Consider the following 19,820-nt stretch of genomic DNA (forward strand, 5'->3'; position numbering starts at 1 on the left):
CCCCCCCCAGCCTCCTTGCTGGTGGGGCAGGGTGAGGAGCAGAAAAGCCCTTGACTGTGTAAGCACTGCTCAGCAGTAATGAAAACATCTGTGTTATCAGCACTGTTTTCAGCACAAATCCAAAACATAGCCCCATACCAGCTACTGTGAAGAAAATTAACTCTACCCCAGCCAAAACCACCACAGTGGCAGATGCCCCATCCCTGGAAACATTCCAGGTCAGGTTGGATGGGGCTCTGAGCAACCTGGTCTAGTTGAAGATGTCCCTGCTCATGGCAGGTGGGTTGGACTAGATGACCCTTAAAGGTCCCTTCCAACCCAAACCATTCTATGATTCTGTGAATTCTGCTGAATTCCTCTGCCTGGCTCAGGGCACAGGAGCCTTTTGTCTTATGCTGTAACCCTGGTCTGCGTTTAACCTTTGGAAGAGGCTGATGCTCCGTGGCTGAGCCATCGCATGATTGCATGCCTCCCAGGGCCCAGCTCGTATCAAAAGGATGATCTTGCTTGTCACCCACAGGAAAATCTGTAAGTCGTGCAAATGCAGCCAGGAGGATCACAGCCTGAGCTCGGACGTGGAGGACGATCGGAAAATTGGGCGCCTGCTGTCAGACTCCAAGTATGCCACGCTCACCGCCCGGGTGAAAGGAGGTGATGGCGTTCGCATTTACAAAAGGAACCGCATGATCATCACCAACCCCATCATCTCTCGGAAAGACCCCACCTTTGACACCATCACATATGAGTGGGCTCCACCGGGGCTCACCCAGAAGCTGGTAAGACAATCCACAGCATGTTTGGTGGGTAGTTTGTGTCACTTAATGGAGAACTTAACTCGGCTCTGGAATAAAGTTACTGTGGAAAACAGTAAAATATATGGCTTGCCTCCGAGAGCAGAAATGTATGTATCGCTTCATATTTTGGAAAACTGCATAAATAACCAGAGTAGGTAGGTAGGAGAGGGGAATGGATTGCCTTTGGGTTTTTATAGGTTTGCTAACATTTCTAGGAGAAGTCTTACTGGGCTTTACAACTAGAAAGCTCACTACTATGGTAAAGCTCATGTCCAGTAAAAACTATTTGGGCAGGAGTTGCCTTGGGCTTTGACATCCCTGTTGGAGAGGGAGGTCCTGCCTTGCTTTTTGAGTCTGATCTCTTTTGTAAGTCTGGATGTGAGCCTGTCCCAAGGTCAGCCAGCGCAGGTAGAGGTAGCTAGCTGGTACACTTCCATAAACCTGGAGGGGTTTTTCAGCAAACACTTCAGGAAATTATACTTTAGTCTGTCTCAAAAGCAGAGAAATTAAATCAATGTGGAAAGAAGTAATGCTGCATCTAAATCCAGTGCTGTGTTTGTAAATTATTCTGTAACGGATATGGGCTTTAAGGGCAAAATAACTGTTGTCTTTAATATGGTAATTATTTTCTTTGCTAGCTGAGGTAGTTATTAAAATCTTGGACTTAAAATAGGCCTGGCATCTCAGCTTTATTAGCCAGGAGCGCAACTAGTGCTCACTTGTGCCTCTGTAGATCACAGAATGGCCCTAAACCTCCCCAGAACACAGCCTTGTTTCCTGTTGAATGCTGCATCACCTCAGCCCTGGACGAACATCTGTAGGAATACCAAAACAGAGCCAAAACAGCGTGCTGACAGTGCTTACTTTGTGCCTTAGCTTCTCTGTAATGCTGTTGTCTTTAACTTCGGCTCAAATTTGCTGGAGAAGGGGGGAAAGGGGGTTTAAATTCTCCGTGTGGTGGGCAGCGTGATGCTGGGTGGGCAGCTGGGTAGTTGTGCCTCAGGGTTCCCCATCTCCTGCTTGCAGAAGAGCATCACTTCAGTGGAAAACCTCCTCCAGCAATGGCCCAGGGCAACCGAGCAGAGCAATGGGCTCGGAGCCCCTGTGCCCAGGGACCCTCCTCTCACCCCTGCCCAGGTGCAGCAGCAGCCTGTCCCTGTCCCCAGCAGACTTGCAGAGCTTCCCCCCGCAAGGAACAGGAGCGGGAAGGCTCGTCGTGCCGAGGTGTGCTGGCCTGGAGGAAAGCTAAGCTGAGCTTTGCGGCTGAGAGCATCCTGCCTGCGTGGGCACGAGCTCTGCCTGTCCCTGCTGCCTGAGGAACCCCTCCCAGATTCAGTACTGGAGCTGGGTATTTTTTTTTTTCATTACAGCTAAACATAGTCTGGTCCAAATAAAAATATTTGTTTAGGTTTTGTAAAGAGAAGTCAGGGTAAAAAGGGGAGATGGGGACTGTGGTCCCATGCTGAGGGCTGGATCTGAAACCAAGCCCCCAGCCCAGTCCCTCCTTCCCTCCTGTGCCTCGTTTCTGTCTGGGCAAGCAATATTGCCGTGTGGGAACGAATGGAAGTGGTTTTCGGTGTGTGGAAGTGTTAGCCAGCAGAGTGCTTCTTGAGGGAAAGCACTTAACTGGCTTTTAACTGTGTTGTGGTACTAAAAACATTATATATTACACTGTCATTAGTGGACAGCTTTTACTCTTCAAATTAAACAAATAGTTTAAAGCTGCTGAAAATTGCAACCAGATTTTTTTGAAGAAGAATTGGGGAAACAAATGTGAAATTGCAGCTGCAGACCTGAGAGGCAGACTGTGATTGTTTCTTAAAACTCCGTTGCCCTCACCCCCTTGGAAGGGCTGACTGGAGGTGACATGAGGTCTGTACTGGGATTGCAGTTGGGGCCTGTGGTGCTGACTGGGGCAGACCACTGGGCTTTAATGAGGGACCGAGACCCACACACACCCGACTGCCAGGCTGTTTAATCGCAGCACTGCTGCTCACAGCCTCCTCCTCCTCCTTCCCTGTGTCTCTGGTAGGAGCTGGCCCAGCAGGAATGTTTGTTTAACCAGTGTTTGCCTTCCACAGGTCCCACGGGGCATCGGGGAGTCCATGAGGGATGGGGAGAACAATGATGGCACTCCTCCCACCCAGCCCGATTCATTAAGCATGCTTCCCAGCCCAGGATTTATCGGGTTTACCGGGTTTCACTGCTCCGCAGGCTGGCTCAGCACCTCGGGGCAGGGTCGGCTCCTTGCTGTGAAAAAGGATGCTTCTGGGCTGCTTTCTTCTTCTACGGGCCTGAACCCCGACCGTACCCCCTTGTGAGTGCGTGTTTGGGGTGATCCCGAGCAGCCCTGTGCAGGGGGGGCAGCTGGGGACCGCGGCCCCCCCCCACCCGCAGCAGCAAACTCCGTCCCTGTGGTGCTGGCAAGGGCCGGGTCAGGGTATGTGCTTCGTGAAAGCTTTGGAACCCTAAAGAGTGCCTCAGCAGACTGGAAGATGTTTTGGTTCAAGTAAGCGAGGTGCAGGAGCTTTGAAGACAACCTTGATGAATTCTAGCTTGAAGATCAACTTGACAAACTTTGAGGAGAATGGCTGACAGCCAGTCTTTCTCGGGATAGTTTAAAAGGGATTGGGGCCAAAAGCTTTTAGTGCATAACTGACTCGCTCCAGTGATTTCCTTCTGAAGGCAGACTGGAAACTTGGGATTGTTTTTAATATTGTTGTCCTGAAGTGGATGGTCCAATAATAGGAGGAAGTTTAGAGCATGTTTTTGTTGAGCTGTGCCTGGAGAAGTTATGAAGTGGATATTCAGGGTCCTTGGGGAAAGTGAAAAGAGCAGGTCATAAAATATCTCCAAAATCCAGTAGTTAACAGTGAAAACCTAGAATGTTCTTCCTCAAAATTATCTGCGCTAAGGCATAGTAAAGCATTTGTCCGTAATAATACATGGTAGCAGCAGAAGAAACGATGTTTAGTTATCCTTCATGTCAGTTTTTGGTGTCAGGTTGAATTTTTGTCCCTGATCTATTCTCTGGCCACATTTTATGACATCTGCAATTGTAACTTTAAGCATTCCCTTGATCAGGGAGTGAAATCCCACCACATGTCTGGGCAGATATTGAAACCTGCCACTGAGCAGTCCAGCTGTACTTTTAAGAGAGGCTTGAGACTTTGCTTTTCTCTCTCACTTTCAGCGCAGACATTTTGTATTGGCAATGGAGAGTCTGGTGCTGGAGTGGAACAAGGCGCTTCAGATACACGTGCTGGTGCAGTGCTATTCTTGTAGCTCTGGTAGAAGTGTTCATTAGTCTTGGCCCGTTTGTAGTGGATTAAGAATTTCTTCCATTAAGATCCTACTGTGTTACTACTCTGCTAGTGCTCTTGCTGCGACTGAACCAGGCCAGTGCAGACTGCATAGCATACGCTGTCTTAATGTTCATGGTCATACAGCATCAAGGTTTTGGTTGCTGTTTTTGCCAGTTGTCAGATACCACTGGCAGTATCCTTATTTTGTGGGGCAGTGCCTGTGTGAGGCCTGGGAGGAGCTGTCAGGGAGTTCTTGTCTCTTGCTTCTGTAGTTCCTATTAGGATTTCTCACTTTCTGTGAAAGCCATCTGTGCACCAGATCACTTCTACAGCACCCTGCAGCTCTCTAACCAGCTATTCCCAAGCAGCACCTTCTCCCACAGGGTGACAGCCCTCCCGCAGTAAACTTCTGGATATCAATCCTGCAGTTGCACAGAGGCACAATACGTTGAGTGTTGATGTCTAATATAATATGCAGCGATGTTAACATGCACTCCAAGAAACAGGGAAAAATCCCTGCCTCCATTAAGTCATTTACCCATTGCTCTTGCAAATCTTCAGGCAGGAATCTTGCCCTGCAGTGCTGCTATCTGGCTGAAAGTAGCTGAGGTGGAAGGTGACTTTGAAATTTTTACAGATGTCACGAGTTGTTCAGTGTTGTGCACACTTTTCTGTATTTAAAAAGCCGTACTGAACCAGACTATGTACAGTAAACAGTTAATTGCTTCTCTACTTTCTTAAAATTCAGTTTTCAAATGCTGACCAAGTAAGAAACAAATCTAATGCAGCTGGATGCTGGTCTTTAAAATGGAATGGCAGAGAGCCAACTGGCTGCCCCTTAGCTCTTCACACTACAATAGGAAAATGCATTGAGTGGGAAACTCCCTTCCCCTTAGCACCAGGCCAGAAGAAGTTAACTGTACAGACCCCACTGTCCTGTAAATGCTAATTCAGTGTGGGACAGACCTCTTGCAATCATGGTTTACTCTGCTTTTTTTAAGGTGGTGGCTAGTGGCCAGTTGAGCAGGGGACTTGATTTGGGATAGTTTCTTGGCATTTACTTTCCATGTTGCAGGGCATCAGTGACCAAACACCTTCCCTTTACTGCAGAGTCAATAGCTGGGTAGAGTTGGTGGCTGTCTGTTACATACAGACTCAACTGCTATCTGACCACTTTTTCTTGTATTAAGATTATTTTTTTATTGATAAAAGGGGATCTTTTACAGTAAAATTATGCTACGTGCAGCCCATGAGATCTATGGGGTGCTCTTGGTGCAGCCTCTGACCCGTTCCCTGGAGCTCTCCCCATCCTGGCACAAGGCAGCAAGAAGCTGGCTGGGCTCAGGTTTTGATGTTTATGGGTTTCTGGTCTCTTCAGCAGGCGTGTTGTCAAATTACCTGAAATAGTGGCAAGCTAGTGCTGGCAAGGGAGGGTGTGTTGGGATCTGGGTACAAACTAGTGAAGCAAGCCTTTGCTGCTTTGCTTTCCTGGGGAGCCTGTTTTTTGGTTTGGGGTTGTTTGGTTTTTTGTTTGTTTTTTTTTAAAAACAAACCCCAAAATCCTCAAAAACCCCACCCAACCTGTTTTCTGAGGATAAAATGATTACCAACAGCCTGGCTGCAGCTTGCATCTGTGTTAAGTTCAGGCTTTTTTTTCTGAAGTGTAGGTTAGACCAGCTCGAAGGGAGGGGCAGGGGCACATTTTCTGCCACCGCTCCATAATGCGAGCGGAGCATCTCTTTACAAGGCACCCGCGCAAGGAGAGCTCGTGCTTCCCCGCCGGAGGTATCTTAGGGTGACTGTCGGTGCTCTCTCCCTCCCAGGCCATGCAGTACATGGAGCTGATCCCGAAGGAGATGCAGCCGGTGGCGGGGACGGATGGGGCATACTATCGCCGGCGGCAGCTGATGAGACAGCTCCCGCTGTACGACCAGGACCCGTCCCAGTGCCGCGGCCTCACTGAGGGCGAGCTGAAGCTGATGGAAGACTTTGTGAAGAAGTACAAAGCCGAGGCACTGGGCGTTGGGGAGGTGGCACTGCCGGGCCAGGGCGGCGGTGGGAAGGAGGAAGGGAAGCCGCAGGACAAGAGCATCGCTGCCGGCAAACCCCCGGAGTCCACCAACGGGGCCCTGGAGAGCGCGCCCGCGGGAGGGCACTACGTAAGTGCTGCGGCAGCGGGGCGGGCTGGCGGGGGTGTCCCGGCTCCGCTCGGAGTTTGGGGAGCTCGCAGGGGAGAGATTCGGCCTCAGCTAGAGGGGGGAGAAGGTTGTGCCAGCCGGGGTGATCTGTTCCTCATTCACGGTCCTGGTCCCGCGGGCATCTCCAAGTCTGCTGCAGTGCTTTTTCCAAACTACCGGAGTGGTGCTGCGATGCTCAGTTGCGTCGTGGTGTGCTTTGGTACAGCACGGGGAAAGACCCCGGTGGGACCCCTTGCATGCTCCTGCCGGCCCTGCCGAGCACCGGCGTCCATCTAACGGGGGTGAGGAGGGGTGGGTTATCTCCTCTCCGCCATCTCCCTCCCTCCACGGCAAAAGCTGTGCCGAACCAAGGTAAGTAAACTTTCCATTAGCAGTAGGAGCCAGTGGTTTCAGCTTTGGATTCTTGGCAGCTCGGAAGGGCTGGGCGTGACATGTCCCTGGGTGATTGTGCATCAGTCAGGTACTTGAGATCAGAAACTGTTTTACTGTGAGCTAGTGAGTATTTCCAGCTAGGCTTCCAGACCTGCGCAAGTGGAAAGACTGCGAGTGACAGGAGGTGGTGGCTCAGTCTAATTAATGCAAAGCTGTGAACATGGAGATAGTGCTCCCAGGGCTGTAATCGCTCTGGGGGACTTTGAACACACCATGCACGTCTCTGGGCATAAAAATACATTTCCACGGGGAAATGATTGAGATTCCCCAACATCATTTTAGATTTAAGTTCTCCCAGCGCCTTCGGGAGTGGCCATTGTAGTTGCTGAACAAACGCTTATCACAGAATATGGTGAGTGAAAATATTTTGTACTGGCCCTTGTGAGGGTGACTTGCAGCAAAGGATTTAAAGCTGGGAAAAAAAAATGGTGTCTGAGTGTTTTTAGGGCAAGATTTTTCTAGCCATTACTGCACTGGGATTGTAGCATGTTAAGAGCAGTTTTCATTTTCATTCCATATTGGGTAATGTCTCCCCTCCGCTATGGCTTTTTCTATTAACGTGCATCTGACTTTCAGAGCCCGGTGATACAGTAAAAGTTTTTCACTATTGCAACAAAATACTGAATTGGACAAAGAATTTTAAGCTAAAATAAATAGCCAAAAAAGGAAGGTTTCCATTAAACTCATTAATAAAGGTCATCTTAGCAATGAGGGTTTATTTAGACTGCAAGTTTGTCCTTCCAAATAAATACATAACTGTGATGTTATTCTCTGTAGTTTAAAGCATCGTTTTTCTAGAGGCACTAGCTGAAAGATGGAACTACTTCAAAAGCAGTTGCAGGAGATCCACTTTGACCAGCATGCTGTGCAGCTCAGCTCGCAGCAGACTGCAAAGTGCTGTGGTTTCTGCTGTTCTGAAGACAGACCTCCTGCTTCCCCCCTCCAAATTAAAATGGGCAGGTTTTTTTTTAATCTCCTGTGCAGGAATCAATGTAGCTGACCTGATACGAATGGACTGTGTCCCAAGACCTGAAACGTGCCGAACCGGCTTTCACAAAACTGCACTGAAAGAAAAGTTATGCCATAGAAAAATGAGATAGAACACTTTACTTTGCAATATGTGTGAGGTTGAAAGTAGTTGTGAGCAAAATGAGCTATATGAAGACAGAGAATGAATGTAAAGGGACTGAGAAATGAAGTGCACGAAGCCAACGACACCGGAGGCTTTAATGTTGTCGGTATGTTCAGGGTTGAAATGTAGATCAGCATGCTCCAGAAGTGGAGGTTTAGGTACCTCTCTACTTGTGTGACCATCTCCTGTGTGTCTCCTAAAACTTGGGGGTTAAACATGACGCCTGCTCCCAAGCCTGAGGAAGCTCTGCGAGCCCCCCTCCGCCGCTGCTCTCTGCGATGCCGCAGGTGATGCCCACAAGTGCCACCAGCCTGCCCGGGGCCTCTCCAGGACGTGCTGTCCTCAGCTGGGAGCATGTTTGTCCCAGCCCTTGAAGACCTGCAGGACTGCAGGAATGAAAAAGGCTTTTTGGGAAGATAAGAGTGCCTTTGGTTCAAGAGCATAGGGGGAAGATAAGGTGCTGAATAGCTTTAGGAGATCCTGGTTCTCAAGCAGTTTGCATGACGTTTCTTCATTTGAGTCTGTTAGAAGTAGGACACAGATTTGAATCTGTTTAATACCAAACCTCTTAATTGGCACCAGCAGCTTGATTTCACCCTATTTCAGATCAAGATGTGAGTCTGAGCTATAGATTTATGAACGTTGGATGTGGGAGGGGGGGGAAAAAACAAAACCAAACAAACAAATAAAACCCCCCAAAAACCACTACCCTTGCTCTAGAAGAGAATGAACCCAGAAAGCACCAAAGCTGCACCAAGAAACAAGCTGGAATGATTTCCTTGGGTGTTTGTGTGGTCCCTGTGCTAAGGTTGTTAAACCTCTTATTGCACACTCAGGCCAGCTGTGTTGAAATTGGTGTGTAAAGGAAAACATACAGGGCCAATGTAAATCACTGTCAGAGGCATCAGACCTCAAACAGCTTTTTGAACTTGTCTCGGCTGCAGAGAGGGGCCCCATGACTGTAATAAGTCTGTCCTATGAGCTGAAGGTTCTCCACTGAGCATAAAAATCATCTTTAACCCCCTCAGAACTGGAAAGTGTTCTGGTGTTATAAGCCACTGTGGTGGAATCAAATCAAATCCTGAGGCAGTTGATCAAAATTAGCCACTGTCCCAAAAAGCTTGAGGCCAGCCATGTAGTGAGTGCTCAGGGGAAGCTTCGTGGTGTCCGGGGAGCTCCTTCTGTGGGAGCTCTCATTGCAAAATAGCAGCCAGTGGAGAAAGCAAGTTTGAAAAAGCTTATGAGAAAGGGACACTTTCTTGGCCAACACCTCTGGTAACTGTGCTAATAAAGTCTTCACTCCTTTCCCTCTGCAATGGAGATGTAAAATGAGTACCAAGCTGTAATCCCATCTTAAATTTGAAGAGCCGCTTTTTATTTAGTGTGTAAATGGCAGGGCGATGGAAGTTATATGATACTTGGGAAAAGCCCTGTGAATAATTGTCATAGAAAGAAACAGCAAAATAAGTTGGTTTTTTAACAGTTCTTATTGGCAAGAAACTTGAGCTTGGAGTTGGAAAGCTGCTTGTGTTTGTTCTCGCTGTTAGATCCTGCAAGATAAGCAGGGCTGGGATGGATGGGTCCAGCGCTTTCCCTGGGGGTGACAGTGTGGAGGCAGCTGCAGGGTCGGGCTCTCTGGTCCCCGAGTCGCCCAGATCTGGTGCCTTGGGGAGGTACCAGGGGCGTAGGGAACAGTACGGCCTCGGTCCCGTATGACGGGTGCAGAATTGATGGGACCCCGTCTGCCCTCGCTGACAGCGAGGCCGGTGTGCCGGCAGTAGTGCCCTGCCAGCTGGTCCACGCGGAGTGCGGCAGCTCCACGTCCTTGTTCATGCAGACCAGAAAGAGCTCGGCTTCTGCACCGCCCTGAGCTTTTACTCCTTCCTTGGCGTGCGTCTTGGGACAACTTCGAGAAGCGTCTGAAGCCCTTCGCGGTGGAAGGAGCAGTGTAAGCAGACGTATCCCCTTTCAGACTCACAGAAAAGCCAAGCCAGGAAACATTTTGTCTCTCCTCTTGCGCTGCCTTTGCTCGTTATACTGGATTTGCTGGTAAAATAGGAGAAGACTGTCAGCGTGGTGGAAGTGCTCCAAGGGCTGCGGGACAGTGACTGAAAATCCAGACTGAACGAAGGAGGAGGCAATAGCAAAATGTGTGGTGTGCTAGAAATAATAGCAACGAAACAAAGAAAAGCCACTTGGTGGGTGTAAACAGGCCTGTAACCTTCTGCTGTAAAGGCAGAAATGAGTTTAAGAAAACTCCCTACGTGCAAAGAATAGTCTCTTTAGCACTCATGCCGTGAACTAGCAAAAGGGGCTGGATGTGGTGGGGAACTTGTCTTTAGTCTGGCACTTGCAGAGCTCGTAGAGAAACCCCACTCCCTCTGGGCTCCCAGAGAGGCTGTTTCTGCCACTGCTGCTTTACTGGGGTTGTAGCAGGGAGGATCACTGGGGGTCCTGTACTCCCAGCACAGCGTTTCCCAGGCTGTGGTGGCATCAGGGTGTTGTTCCTCGGGACATGGACCAGAGCTGCCCCGTGGGACATCCCCCTCCTCTGTCCCTGCCCCATCCCCGATATCCTCCTGGATGTCCTCCTCAGGAACTGTTAGCTTACCTTCTACTGAGAAACTTTATTTTTGTGTCTTCTACCCACCTATTAGAAGGTTGTTGACTTAAATCAGAGCATTTGTAAGCAAAGTCATCATCTGAGCACAGAGAAATTCCTGACCCCTGACCCTGTGCCGCCTGGAGCGTGCTGGAGGGGGAACGCCGCTGTGCAAATGCTCCAGTCGGGCACGGCAACTTCAGCCACAACACGTGCGACACGCAAGCTGCTTCACACTGCGTCTTGGTTTCACAAAAGCCGTAGCCAGACTGCTGGGGAGACTGCAAGTAGGTCTGCCCATGCAGCCAAGGGCTCTGCTGGAAGAGACTCCAGCTGCTACTTAAGAGCACTTCTTCTAGGGAGTGACAAAGCACAGACTTGGAAGCTATTAGCCTGACCTGGACTATCCAGACTTAAATAGGAACTTAAATAACAGCCCATCAGCTGTCAGCTTCAGAGAGGAGAGCTTTAAAGCTTGCTCTTAACTAATCGCAGGATCGCTCTGCAGGCACGGATAAAGAGTAAACCCAGTTGGTCTTGTGTGTAGTATGTGTAGATGCTAATTAATTTCAGATTAGCCAAATCTAATTCTGTCTTTTTGGACTGTTATAAATTGAAAGCACTGTGCTGAAATCTGTAGTGTGACATCTGCCTTAGGCATAGAGGTATATATTAAAAAATAGTGAGAAAAGAACGAAGTTCACAATCTCTATGCAAAATAACATCTTTGACGTGCTGTACTTCTGCACTATAGGATGTCTTAACTCTTTCTTGGAGAACCTTTGGATCTTAGTGAAGGTTGGCTTTAGCTTGGGGGGTGGGTCCCAAAGGCCAGACACTTAGCTGATGGTGGATAGTGCCATTCTTACCTGACTGAGGATCTGGCTGCAAGAAAGTAAACAGTATTCCAGGTGAAGGCTGGCAAATATATATTTATAATGACTTTTAATATTATTAACAGCTTGACACTCTGTCCATATGTAGCACTGGTCCAAATGTTCGCACAGGGTGTGGAGTGATAGACTTGGAGGTGTTGGTTCTGTCAGCCATGGGTGCCCTGCGATGCTCTCTGTGTTGTCTGAGTCTTGTTGCACAACTGAGATGTTTTTCCCAGCACTTTTCTGGAGCTGCAACCATTGCCTTCTCTTCAGTTAAGTGTTTCCTTGCTCTTCCACCTTGTTGCACTGTTTCGATAGCCTCATTTTGGACCGGTGTGTTCGCTGGGCCTTCCAAGCTGGCACAGCTGTAAAATCTGGCTTTGGTATTCTCAAGTTTCCCTTCGCAGAACAAGAGCTGAAACAAAAACAACCTAAGCCACACAGCTTAGTAGTCGTGGAATTAGATGTTTTATTTCTACTGTCCTCCTTGGTGCTACGGGCTGTCGAGCGGGCGTGCAGTAGGTCCTTCAGACCATGTAGAAGCGGGAAGCATTGAGGACGTGCTTGGAGATAGCGGTGTTCTGTTTTCCTAACCCCGCTGCTTGCCGGCTGCGCGGTTAAGCACGATGCGTCGAAAAGACGCCGCGAATCAGGATGAGGAGTAAATACCCATCCCGTGCACCGACCGTCGCCGCTTTTGCTCCCGCCCCACGCTCACCCCGCTGCCTCTCCGTTGCAGTGCTGCGAGACCTGCAAGCAGCCGGTGCCGGCGGACTGCCCGGTGGTCTACGCCGACAGGGCGGGCTACTCCTGCCAGTGGCACCCGGCGTGCTTCGTCTGCTGCCGCTGCTCCGAGCCCCTCGTCGACCTCATCTACTTCTGGAAGAGCGGGGCCGCCTGGTGTGGACGCCACTACTGCGAGAGCCTCCGGCCACGCTGTGCCGGCTGCGACGAGGTAGGCACCGGCCCGGGGGTCCAGCCGCCGGCTCGTTCCTCTGGGAGCGGCATCCTTCTGGTGCTGGCCGCCCGGTCCGTACCTGCTCTGGGGAGCTGGAGGTGCCTGAAGAAAATGGGGTGAAGCAGCGGGACGTTAGCGACGGTCTCGGCTAGCTACGCCGTATCTGTCTCAGAGCGAGGGTCCGGCTCTAGTTGCGTTTAAAACCTGATGGTTTTGTAGTGCTTAACTGCAGCCCGTGACTTTGGCGCAGTTGCTCAGGAGCAGTCCTGTGCCTTTATTTACCTGTTCCCAAAGCCTGGCCTCCGCAGTTAACGGGCTTGGTGGGAGGTGCGGGGCCGGTTCTCCGTGCTCCGGATTGGCGAGATGGTGGAAATAAGCAATTTTCTGTCTGTCCCGTAGATCATCTTCTCGGAGGACTACCAGCAGGCAGAAGGGATGACCTGGCACAAGAAGCACTTCGCCTGCCTGGAGTGTGAGACGCTGCTGACCGGCAAACCCTTTACTCTGGACAACGCCAGCCTCCTGTGCACAACCTGCAGCAAAAGCAAACGCCTCTGAGCGGGGAGCAGCCTGGGGGCAAAGCGGGCTCCCCGAGGTCCCACCAGAACTGGGGTCATTTCTCGAGTAAATGAGAAGGGGAAGGTTAAAAAAAAAATTAGAGCCTGGATATTCACTTGCAAGCAACTAAGTGCCCCCTTGCATCCTATACAGCTTGCAGGAGAATATTTCCTTGGGCAGGATGCAAAGAAAACTTGTACACCTGCGGGTGAGAAGTACATGGCATATCTGACTAGGAGGGACTGAAAAGGAGGTTCTGTGTTATGCTGGTTTTTTATAAAGTCTCTCTAAGCTTCTTATGACTAAGATCTTGCAATAGTCTTTTGGAAATAACGCATCTCAAAAGTAACTTTTGGCATGCTAAACCTATGGTCATGGTCAAAAACAAGGGTGGTTCATATTTTTTGAAATCCATACTGGAAGTTTACACTAACAGAGTGCTGACAACTGTACTAAAGCAGTGGGTTTGAAGAGTTTGATTAACCTGGGTGATTACTTTCTGAAAGCAAATGATAGAAAATTGCAGCAACATGTAGCTGTAGCTTTCTCCTCCTAAGAGTACAATAATGTAAAAATAACGAGTTGGCACACAGGGCAATTGGTTTAACCCTGTTGAGATGGGAAGGGTGCAGCTCTGCCACAGGGCAGCTGACTGGCCCAACCCATGTGAGCTTTAGCCCCGAAACTGGAATGCAAAAGCATTCCTGGCAGGTCCCTCCGACCCGACTGGGCTCCCCAGCCTCTCGCCTGCCTCCGACTGCCTGTTACTGCAGGCGAGCGTGTTTCCACAGAGCAGCATTGTGTTCCTACTGCGATGCTGGAGGCCGTTAAGCATTTAAAGTATGGGCCTTTATTTTGGCTGGGTTTGACCAGGAATTTTATGGAAAACAGCTTTCCAGCCTAAGCTGTCTGGGGGGGGGTGGGGGGAGACACGGTGCCTGAAATGCTGCAATGCCAGTTTTTCCCCTGTAACATGTCAATGACCCCCTCCAAGTACAAGGGAGCCGTACCTTCCCCTGGGAGCTGGCAGCACCCTCGCCCTGGGCTCTGCCCTGCTCCTTGTCCTGCAGCTCTCCTGTCCCTAGGGGAGGTCCCCGTCACCTCTTGGATCTGATGGGGTGACACCATCCCAGGATCCGGCACTGAGTCTCTGCGGATAGTATTTGTTCCCTACATCAAGCGATGCTTCTGGTAGTCACTGAAAATATCAGATAGTCCAGGCTGGCAGATGTCTCTGTGCTCAGTCTTTTTTCTTATGTTAAATGTCTACATTATTTGCCAGAGAACTGGAATATTTTTTTGCCAAGGTGAGTGTGCAAGGAGCTCACAATTGCTAGGTTTTCTTTCTGCTACAGAAGATGCTGGTTTCTCTTTAAAGCATGCTCCGTGCTGTGGATGTTTGCTTGCCTATGATAAAATAACTTGCAAATGAGAGTTGGGGGAAATTGTACCTGCTGCAGGGTTAGAGCGTGCGAGCTGTGGGCCGGACTCTGCCCCTCCGCTGGGTTCATCGGGGGATGCCCCGCTCCGCTGCTGGGGAGGAGCAGGCCAAGTCCACCACTGTCTTTGAGTAGGTGAGACCGACGTGGTGTAAAGACATATCTGTACGGGGGGTGCAAGTGCCTCTTGCGCTTTGTCCAGCCCTGTGCTGTTGCATGGCTGATGTTCCTGGAAACGCTGGGGGATTTAAAGAGAGTAAATGAAATGCTGCTGCTGGAGCAGAGCAGGAAAATCTCGAGGTGGCAGCTGTAGCTGTGGGGGGGATGGATGGGTGTTGCAGGGTATGGTGGTGCACATGTTTCTGGGGTCATTTGTCCATCTCGAGTTAGTCAGTGGATGCGTTGAGTGCCTGGGGGTGTTGCTTCTGTAAACTCGGATGCTGCAAGTCAAGAGAGGATGAGTAGACCTGAAGTTGTGCTAGGTATAATAAAGCTCCCTTGGATCAGCCTCAGATACAGGCACTTTGGTTATAAGTAAAGTGGGAATGAAAAATAAAGCCCAGCGCTTAGCTTTACTGCCTCTTCTTCATTTTGTTACAAGCGAAATGTCTTTACATCTTTGTGAATTTTTTTTTTAAGACGCATTGTTGTTCTAAACCCTGCAATGTTAAGGTAGCCAAAAGTGCATGCGCTCAGTGTAAGCAGTGACAGGAATAGTGTGAATCACCTATGAAACACTATTTCAGCACAGGCATTAACATCTAAAACAGCATTCCCTGATGGAAGGTCAGTGTCCATCTGTGCACACAGCTAGTTACCTCTTAGAGTGATTTGCCTAGGAGGTAGGTGCACAGCCATTACACAGATGCCTGGAAGAAAATTAAATGCCAAAAAAAAAAAAGTCAACAAAACATCAAGTTTTTAAAAGTGAAAGACTAGTAACTAAACTACTGCTATCACAGAAAACTCAATAACATGCTGCAGTCTTCTCCCTGGGTGTTTTTGGTTTGTTTTGCCTCAGCTGGCTGCGTGATCCTTGAAGGGTTTGTGATACAATAAGCACGGGGAAGGGTGAGCTGGACTCCGACCACAGCGGGGTGTTCCTTCAACTGCGGGAACTGGGATGCTGGCTGTTGGCCGAGCCTGCTCCAGAGCTGCCGAGTGGTCCCCTCCCCAGGCTGCAGGGTGGGGGGCTCGGGGGACCCCGTGAGCTGGGTGCTGTACTCTCGGCTCTGACACCATTGAGCCTAACAAACAGCACAGTGACAACTTTTCCTTTTTTTTTGAGTGTTTGACACCAAGTAAGCTAGCTTGAGGTGCATGGTGTGCATCAAGGCCAGAAGAGACGACGGTGGGTGGCTTCGGCACGTCCCCAGGGTGGGGAATGCTTGTCCGGACCTCAAATGTCTGTCGCTAAACCCGTATGGCTGGGGACCCACGTCCCGCGCCTCTGTACGGCAGAGAGGGCTGAGGTCGCTCCCAGCTCCCTACGGTTGGCACATCTGCTATGTCTGTGGGGCAGCACCTACATGTAAGCCCTGTAGAGGTGGGATTTCCAGCGGACCCCTCTTCTCGCCTGCCTGGAGAGGTGTGCGGGTGAAGGGGATCCCCCTTCCACCACAGCCGGGGTTAAAACACTAGTAGAGGCTCGCAGGGAGGCGGTGGAGAAGAGGTGGTGCTTGTTTTCTCTGCTGCAGAAGAATGTGCGTGGTGGGAACTTGGGTAAATGTCAGAGCCGAGGCACGGGGAGAGGACAGGGTTTTGGGGGGAGCGCTGGCACCCCAGGGCGGCAGTGGGGAGGGGGTGTAATGCCGAGAGCGGAGCCTGCCGCCCTGTGCAGCGCTGCATTGCTGCCCACTGCGGTGGTGGGCGTCCCTGCCCTCGTCCTGGCTGTCGCTGCCGGGGGCTGTGAGGGCAGGGCTGCGTCATCCCCACCACCCTCCCTGCGGTGGGACGGTCTCGGAGCGAGAGAGAGGTCCAGTCCGCTTTACGTGCAAGGATTGTCCCTGGTGATATTGCCTTTGCTGGGCTTATCTTACCGGACTGTGACCGCAGCCTACGCGCAGTAGCATCAACTTCTGACGCAGTCTATCTCCGTTAACGCAATCCTCTGTCGCTAATGCCTTTACTTGGCTACTTGGAAAAAAGATACCACTGTAGCATGTTCTGGTTTGGGTCTTGATTTTGTGATCTTTAAATTGTAATTCTTCCCCTCTGAAGTCCCTCTTTCAGCATACACGTGCTTGCTTCAGGCTTTTTGGACTGCTGGCATCCACTTGAGCCTTTCAGGTATTTCTGCAGCTTGTAAAATACTGTCTGCCAAAAAATCTACTGCAATTAAACAGCTTAACAAAATCCTGTGCCTCTCAAGTGTCAGGAGCAAAAGCGTGAAATTAATGCATCTAACAGCTCAAAACATATGTGAGTCTTTAGTTTTGATACTAAAATTGAAATTCAGTGTAAGCATGAGAAGATGATCACCCCAAGTGAAGACGTTCACCCCAAGTGAAGACATTGTGCTGTGTTTTGCTATGGTTTATCATCTAGAACGAAGGAGGCTGCTGCAGCTGCCTTCTGCAGGTCACGAGCTCTGGTTTTCAAGAAAGTTAAATTTACGGGGGTATCCTGGTCTGTCTTATAGAGAGCTGTCAGCGAGCATTATACGGAGGGTCTGTACAGAAAATTGATAAAAATTGAGATGTTTCATAGGTTTACTGTGTGTGACAGGAATAGACTAAAGGCAAAGACTGTGTTGTGTGACTATTTGAAAAGCATCTTGTGCCACTGCTGTGTCCTGTCCATCATTTCAAATAAAAGCTCCTGTACAAAGACTGCTGGATGCTGTCTGGCTGTGTGCGTGACCTTTAGCTGCTGCAGGCGGCTTTGGGACCCCCGGCGAGGGGGTCCGTGCACAGTGCAGCACTCCAGCCCCCAGTTAATGTGATCTCCTTTGCCACCCACAGCAATGGTCTCTGATGGAGGATGGTGTCAGCAATCCCACTTGCTGATTCAGCTCATCTGCATCATGCTGTGGTCTTTAATGTCACCTGTAACACTGCTATTGTGAGATGATGAGATGGGCTCATCTCATTACACTGCTATTCTGAACATGCAAGTCTCTTCTCATCAGATAGGGAGATGAAATTAAAACTAACGAAGAAGCAGGCAGCAGAACAGGGAGTGGAATGCGATGGGATGCTCACACCCTGTCAGTGGGGAGTGGAATGCGATGGGATGCTCACACCCTGTCAGTGGGGAGTGGGATGCGATGGGATGCTCACACCCTGTCAGTGGGAAGTGGGATGTGATGGGATGCTCACACCCTGTCAGCAGGGAGTGGGCATCTCCCAGGACTTGCCATGGCCCGCCGTGCTCCTGGGGGGCAGCTGGAGGAGGGCTGTGTTTGTATGCAGCCCTGAGCGAGCAGCTCACCTGTGCGTGAACAGCTCGGGTGTAAAGCCTCTCACCTGGCCGTGGTTGGGTGGCCAGGGTGATAAGGACCTTAAGAGACAGGTCTCTGCCTGTGGTCAGGATGCTGCACGGACATTAAGCTTTCAGAGCGGCTTCGGTCAGAGGCGTGCTGTGCCCAGTCTCTGCAGCTGTTCCCCTGTGCCGGGCGCACTGGCTGTGTGAGTTTGTTTGTTTTCTCCCCAAGCTTTGCACTGGATTCCTTTAACTGGAAAATCTAGGCGTTTGGATGCTTCAAGCTGCTCGTCCTGGCTGCACCAGGTTTGCTCTTTGCCAAGTGAGAACAGACAGGACGGGGTGAGGGATTTCGTAGCGGCCGCGGACAGCAACAGGTCTCACTGCACCGGCTGAGCACCGCGGTGTGCCGAGGACCTCAGCCACCCTTCCCGGGGACGTGGCAAGGCCGGGGGTGACAGTGCCACGGGGCTGGTAACGTTTTCTGTGCTGCCGACACGTGAATTTCAGTGCTGCTGCTGCTGTGAAACCTCTCCGTGGACGCTGCTCATTTCAACCGTTGCGGCATGGCACAGGGGTCCCGCACGGACGGTGCGAAGCGCTGGTGTCTGCCGGTCTGCAAGAGCTGAACCGGTGAGCTGAACTTCTCCCCTGGTGGGTTTTTAATATTAATCTAGCTCTTTCACAAAAGCATAGGGATAAATTGTCTAACGGTCATTTTAGCATCACGTATTTCAGTAACTGATACCAGTGTTTTAACTTGTGAATCTGCAAAGGACAAACCTTAATTTCCTCCTGTCGATGGCCAAAGATAGTGAGCACACATAGAGTACGTGAACACTCAGCTCCAATTTAAACGCAAATGTTCTGTATAATTGTTCTCCTAAATATGACTGACAATAGGTGAAATTGTTCCTAAAACTTTAAATAAACTATTTCTGGATAGGAAAGTCTCCCAAGTCTTGCTTCGGTTCCCTTCCCGGTCTCGGGGCAGGGGTGCTGCCCGAGGGAAGGGCAGGAGCGCGGGAGCTGCAGCGGGGCGAGGGCTCCTGCGAGGAGGAGGGAAGGAGGAAGGTCCGAGATGCTGCTGCTTTTCACAAGCCAGAGCACGCCACCATCCCCGCGTCCGAGACGCTGGCTCGCGTTGGTAAAATGGGCTGTGGCAGAGCCAAAGTAAGGCAGAGGCTGGAATGGCAGAGCCAAAGTAAGGCAGAGGCTGGAACAGCAGAGCAGGGGCCAAGGGCGTACGGCGAGATGCAGTGAACGGGAGGTTGCAGTGCTGGGCAGGAACCCTGCCTGTGCGGGCGGGCGTTTAACGGCGAGGAGCTGGCGGCGGGAGGCTACGGGGTTCCTGGGGAAGCCATCCCGATTGGCTCTGCAAAATCTGCAGATGCTTCAATATTTCCATTGGGATAACATTAACTTGTTGCCCAGTGCCGTTACTTATTTGAGGTTAATTATTTAACAGGCTTAGTGAGTGCAATTACCCTCAGTATGTCCTCGAGATGGTCTAAAAGCAGAAGAAGCACTTTTTGAAAATAAACTCTTCAATGGAGGAGAAATGCATATGGAGTGTAGCGGCTCTGGCAAGGAAGGGTGGCTGTGCCTGAGCCCCGGCCCTGGGCTGGAGCCCACGGTCTAGCACACGCCGGCAGCCGAGGGGCAAGCCTCCGGACCCAGCCGGGGCGCGAGGGGCTGTGCCAGGCACAGGGGGTCCTTCACCTGCTCCCCCCCAAAAGCAGACCCAGCCAGGAGCACGGGGTGGGTGCAAGGGAGGGCAGAGCCCACAGGCAGAGAGAAAATAACCATCGACTGGGCAGAAACTGCATTTCAGCTGAAGTTTTGCAAGCTGAAGTTTTTCAAAGCTTAACTGATCTGAATCTACAAATATTCGCGGTGCTGTCTCATTTGTGGTCCCTTTTTTTTTTTTTTTTTTTAAGAAATATTTGAGGAAGAAAAAGGGACCGTCTGTTTGTGATTTGGGAGGATTTTGCCAGTGGGAAGGCAGAGGCTGTTTAAGGACAGCGGCTCTGTTCAGGTCACCTTCCTCCTCCCAGGTTTCCCACGGCATCTCCCCTTGCCGCCGGGGTCATCCCCACCC

General features: G+C 50.5%; 1 protein-coding gene across 3 annotated transcripts in view; it reads left to right on the plus strand.

The window, feature by feature from the left end:
* Positions 1 to 17,127, plus strand: part of LMCD1 (LIM and cysteine rich domains 1) — a 37,807-nt gene extending 20,680 nt beyond the window's left edge. For 2 of the 3 annotated variants that reach the window (XM_052777915.1, XM_052777916.1), the window contains exons 3-6: positions 521 to 776; positions 5,923 to 6,258; positions 12,081 to 12,296; positions 12,699 to 15,574. In XM_052777915.1, coding sequence (XP_052633875.1) covers positions 521 to 776; positions 5,923 to 6,258; positions 12,081 to 12,296; positions 12,699 to 12,857 — 967 coding nt within the window. In that variant the 3' untranslated portion in view covers positions 12,858 to 15,574. Of the gene's footprint in view, positions 1 to 520; positions 777 to 5,922; positions 6,259 to 12,080; positions 12,297 to 12,698; positions 15,575 to 15,898 lie in introns of those variants that run through there. The other variant, XR_008233591.1, reaches the window with a different exon arrangement.
* The last annotated feature ends 2,693 nt before the right edge of the window (positions 17,128 to 19,820 follow it).

Source organism: Harpia harpyja, chromosome Z (genome assembly GCF_026419915.1).
Source record: "Harpia harpyja isolate bHarHar1 chromosome Z, bHarHar1 primary haplotype, whole genome shotgun sequence".
Taxonomy (NCBI): Eukaryota; Metazoa; Chordata; class Aves; order Accipitriformes; family Accipitridae; genus Harpia; species Harpia harpyja.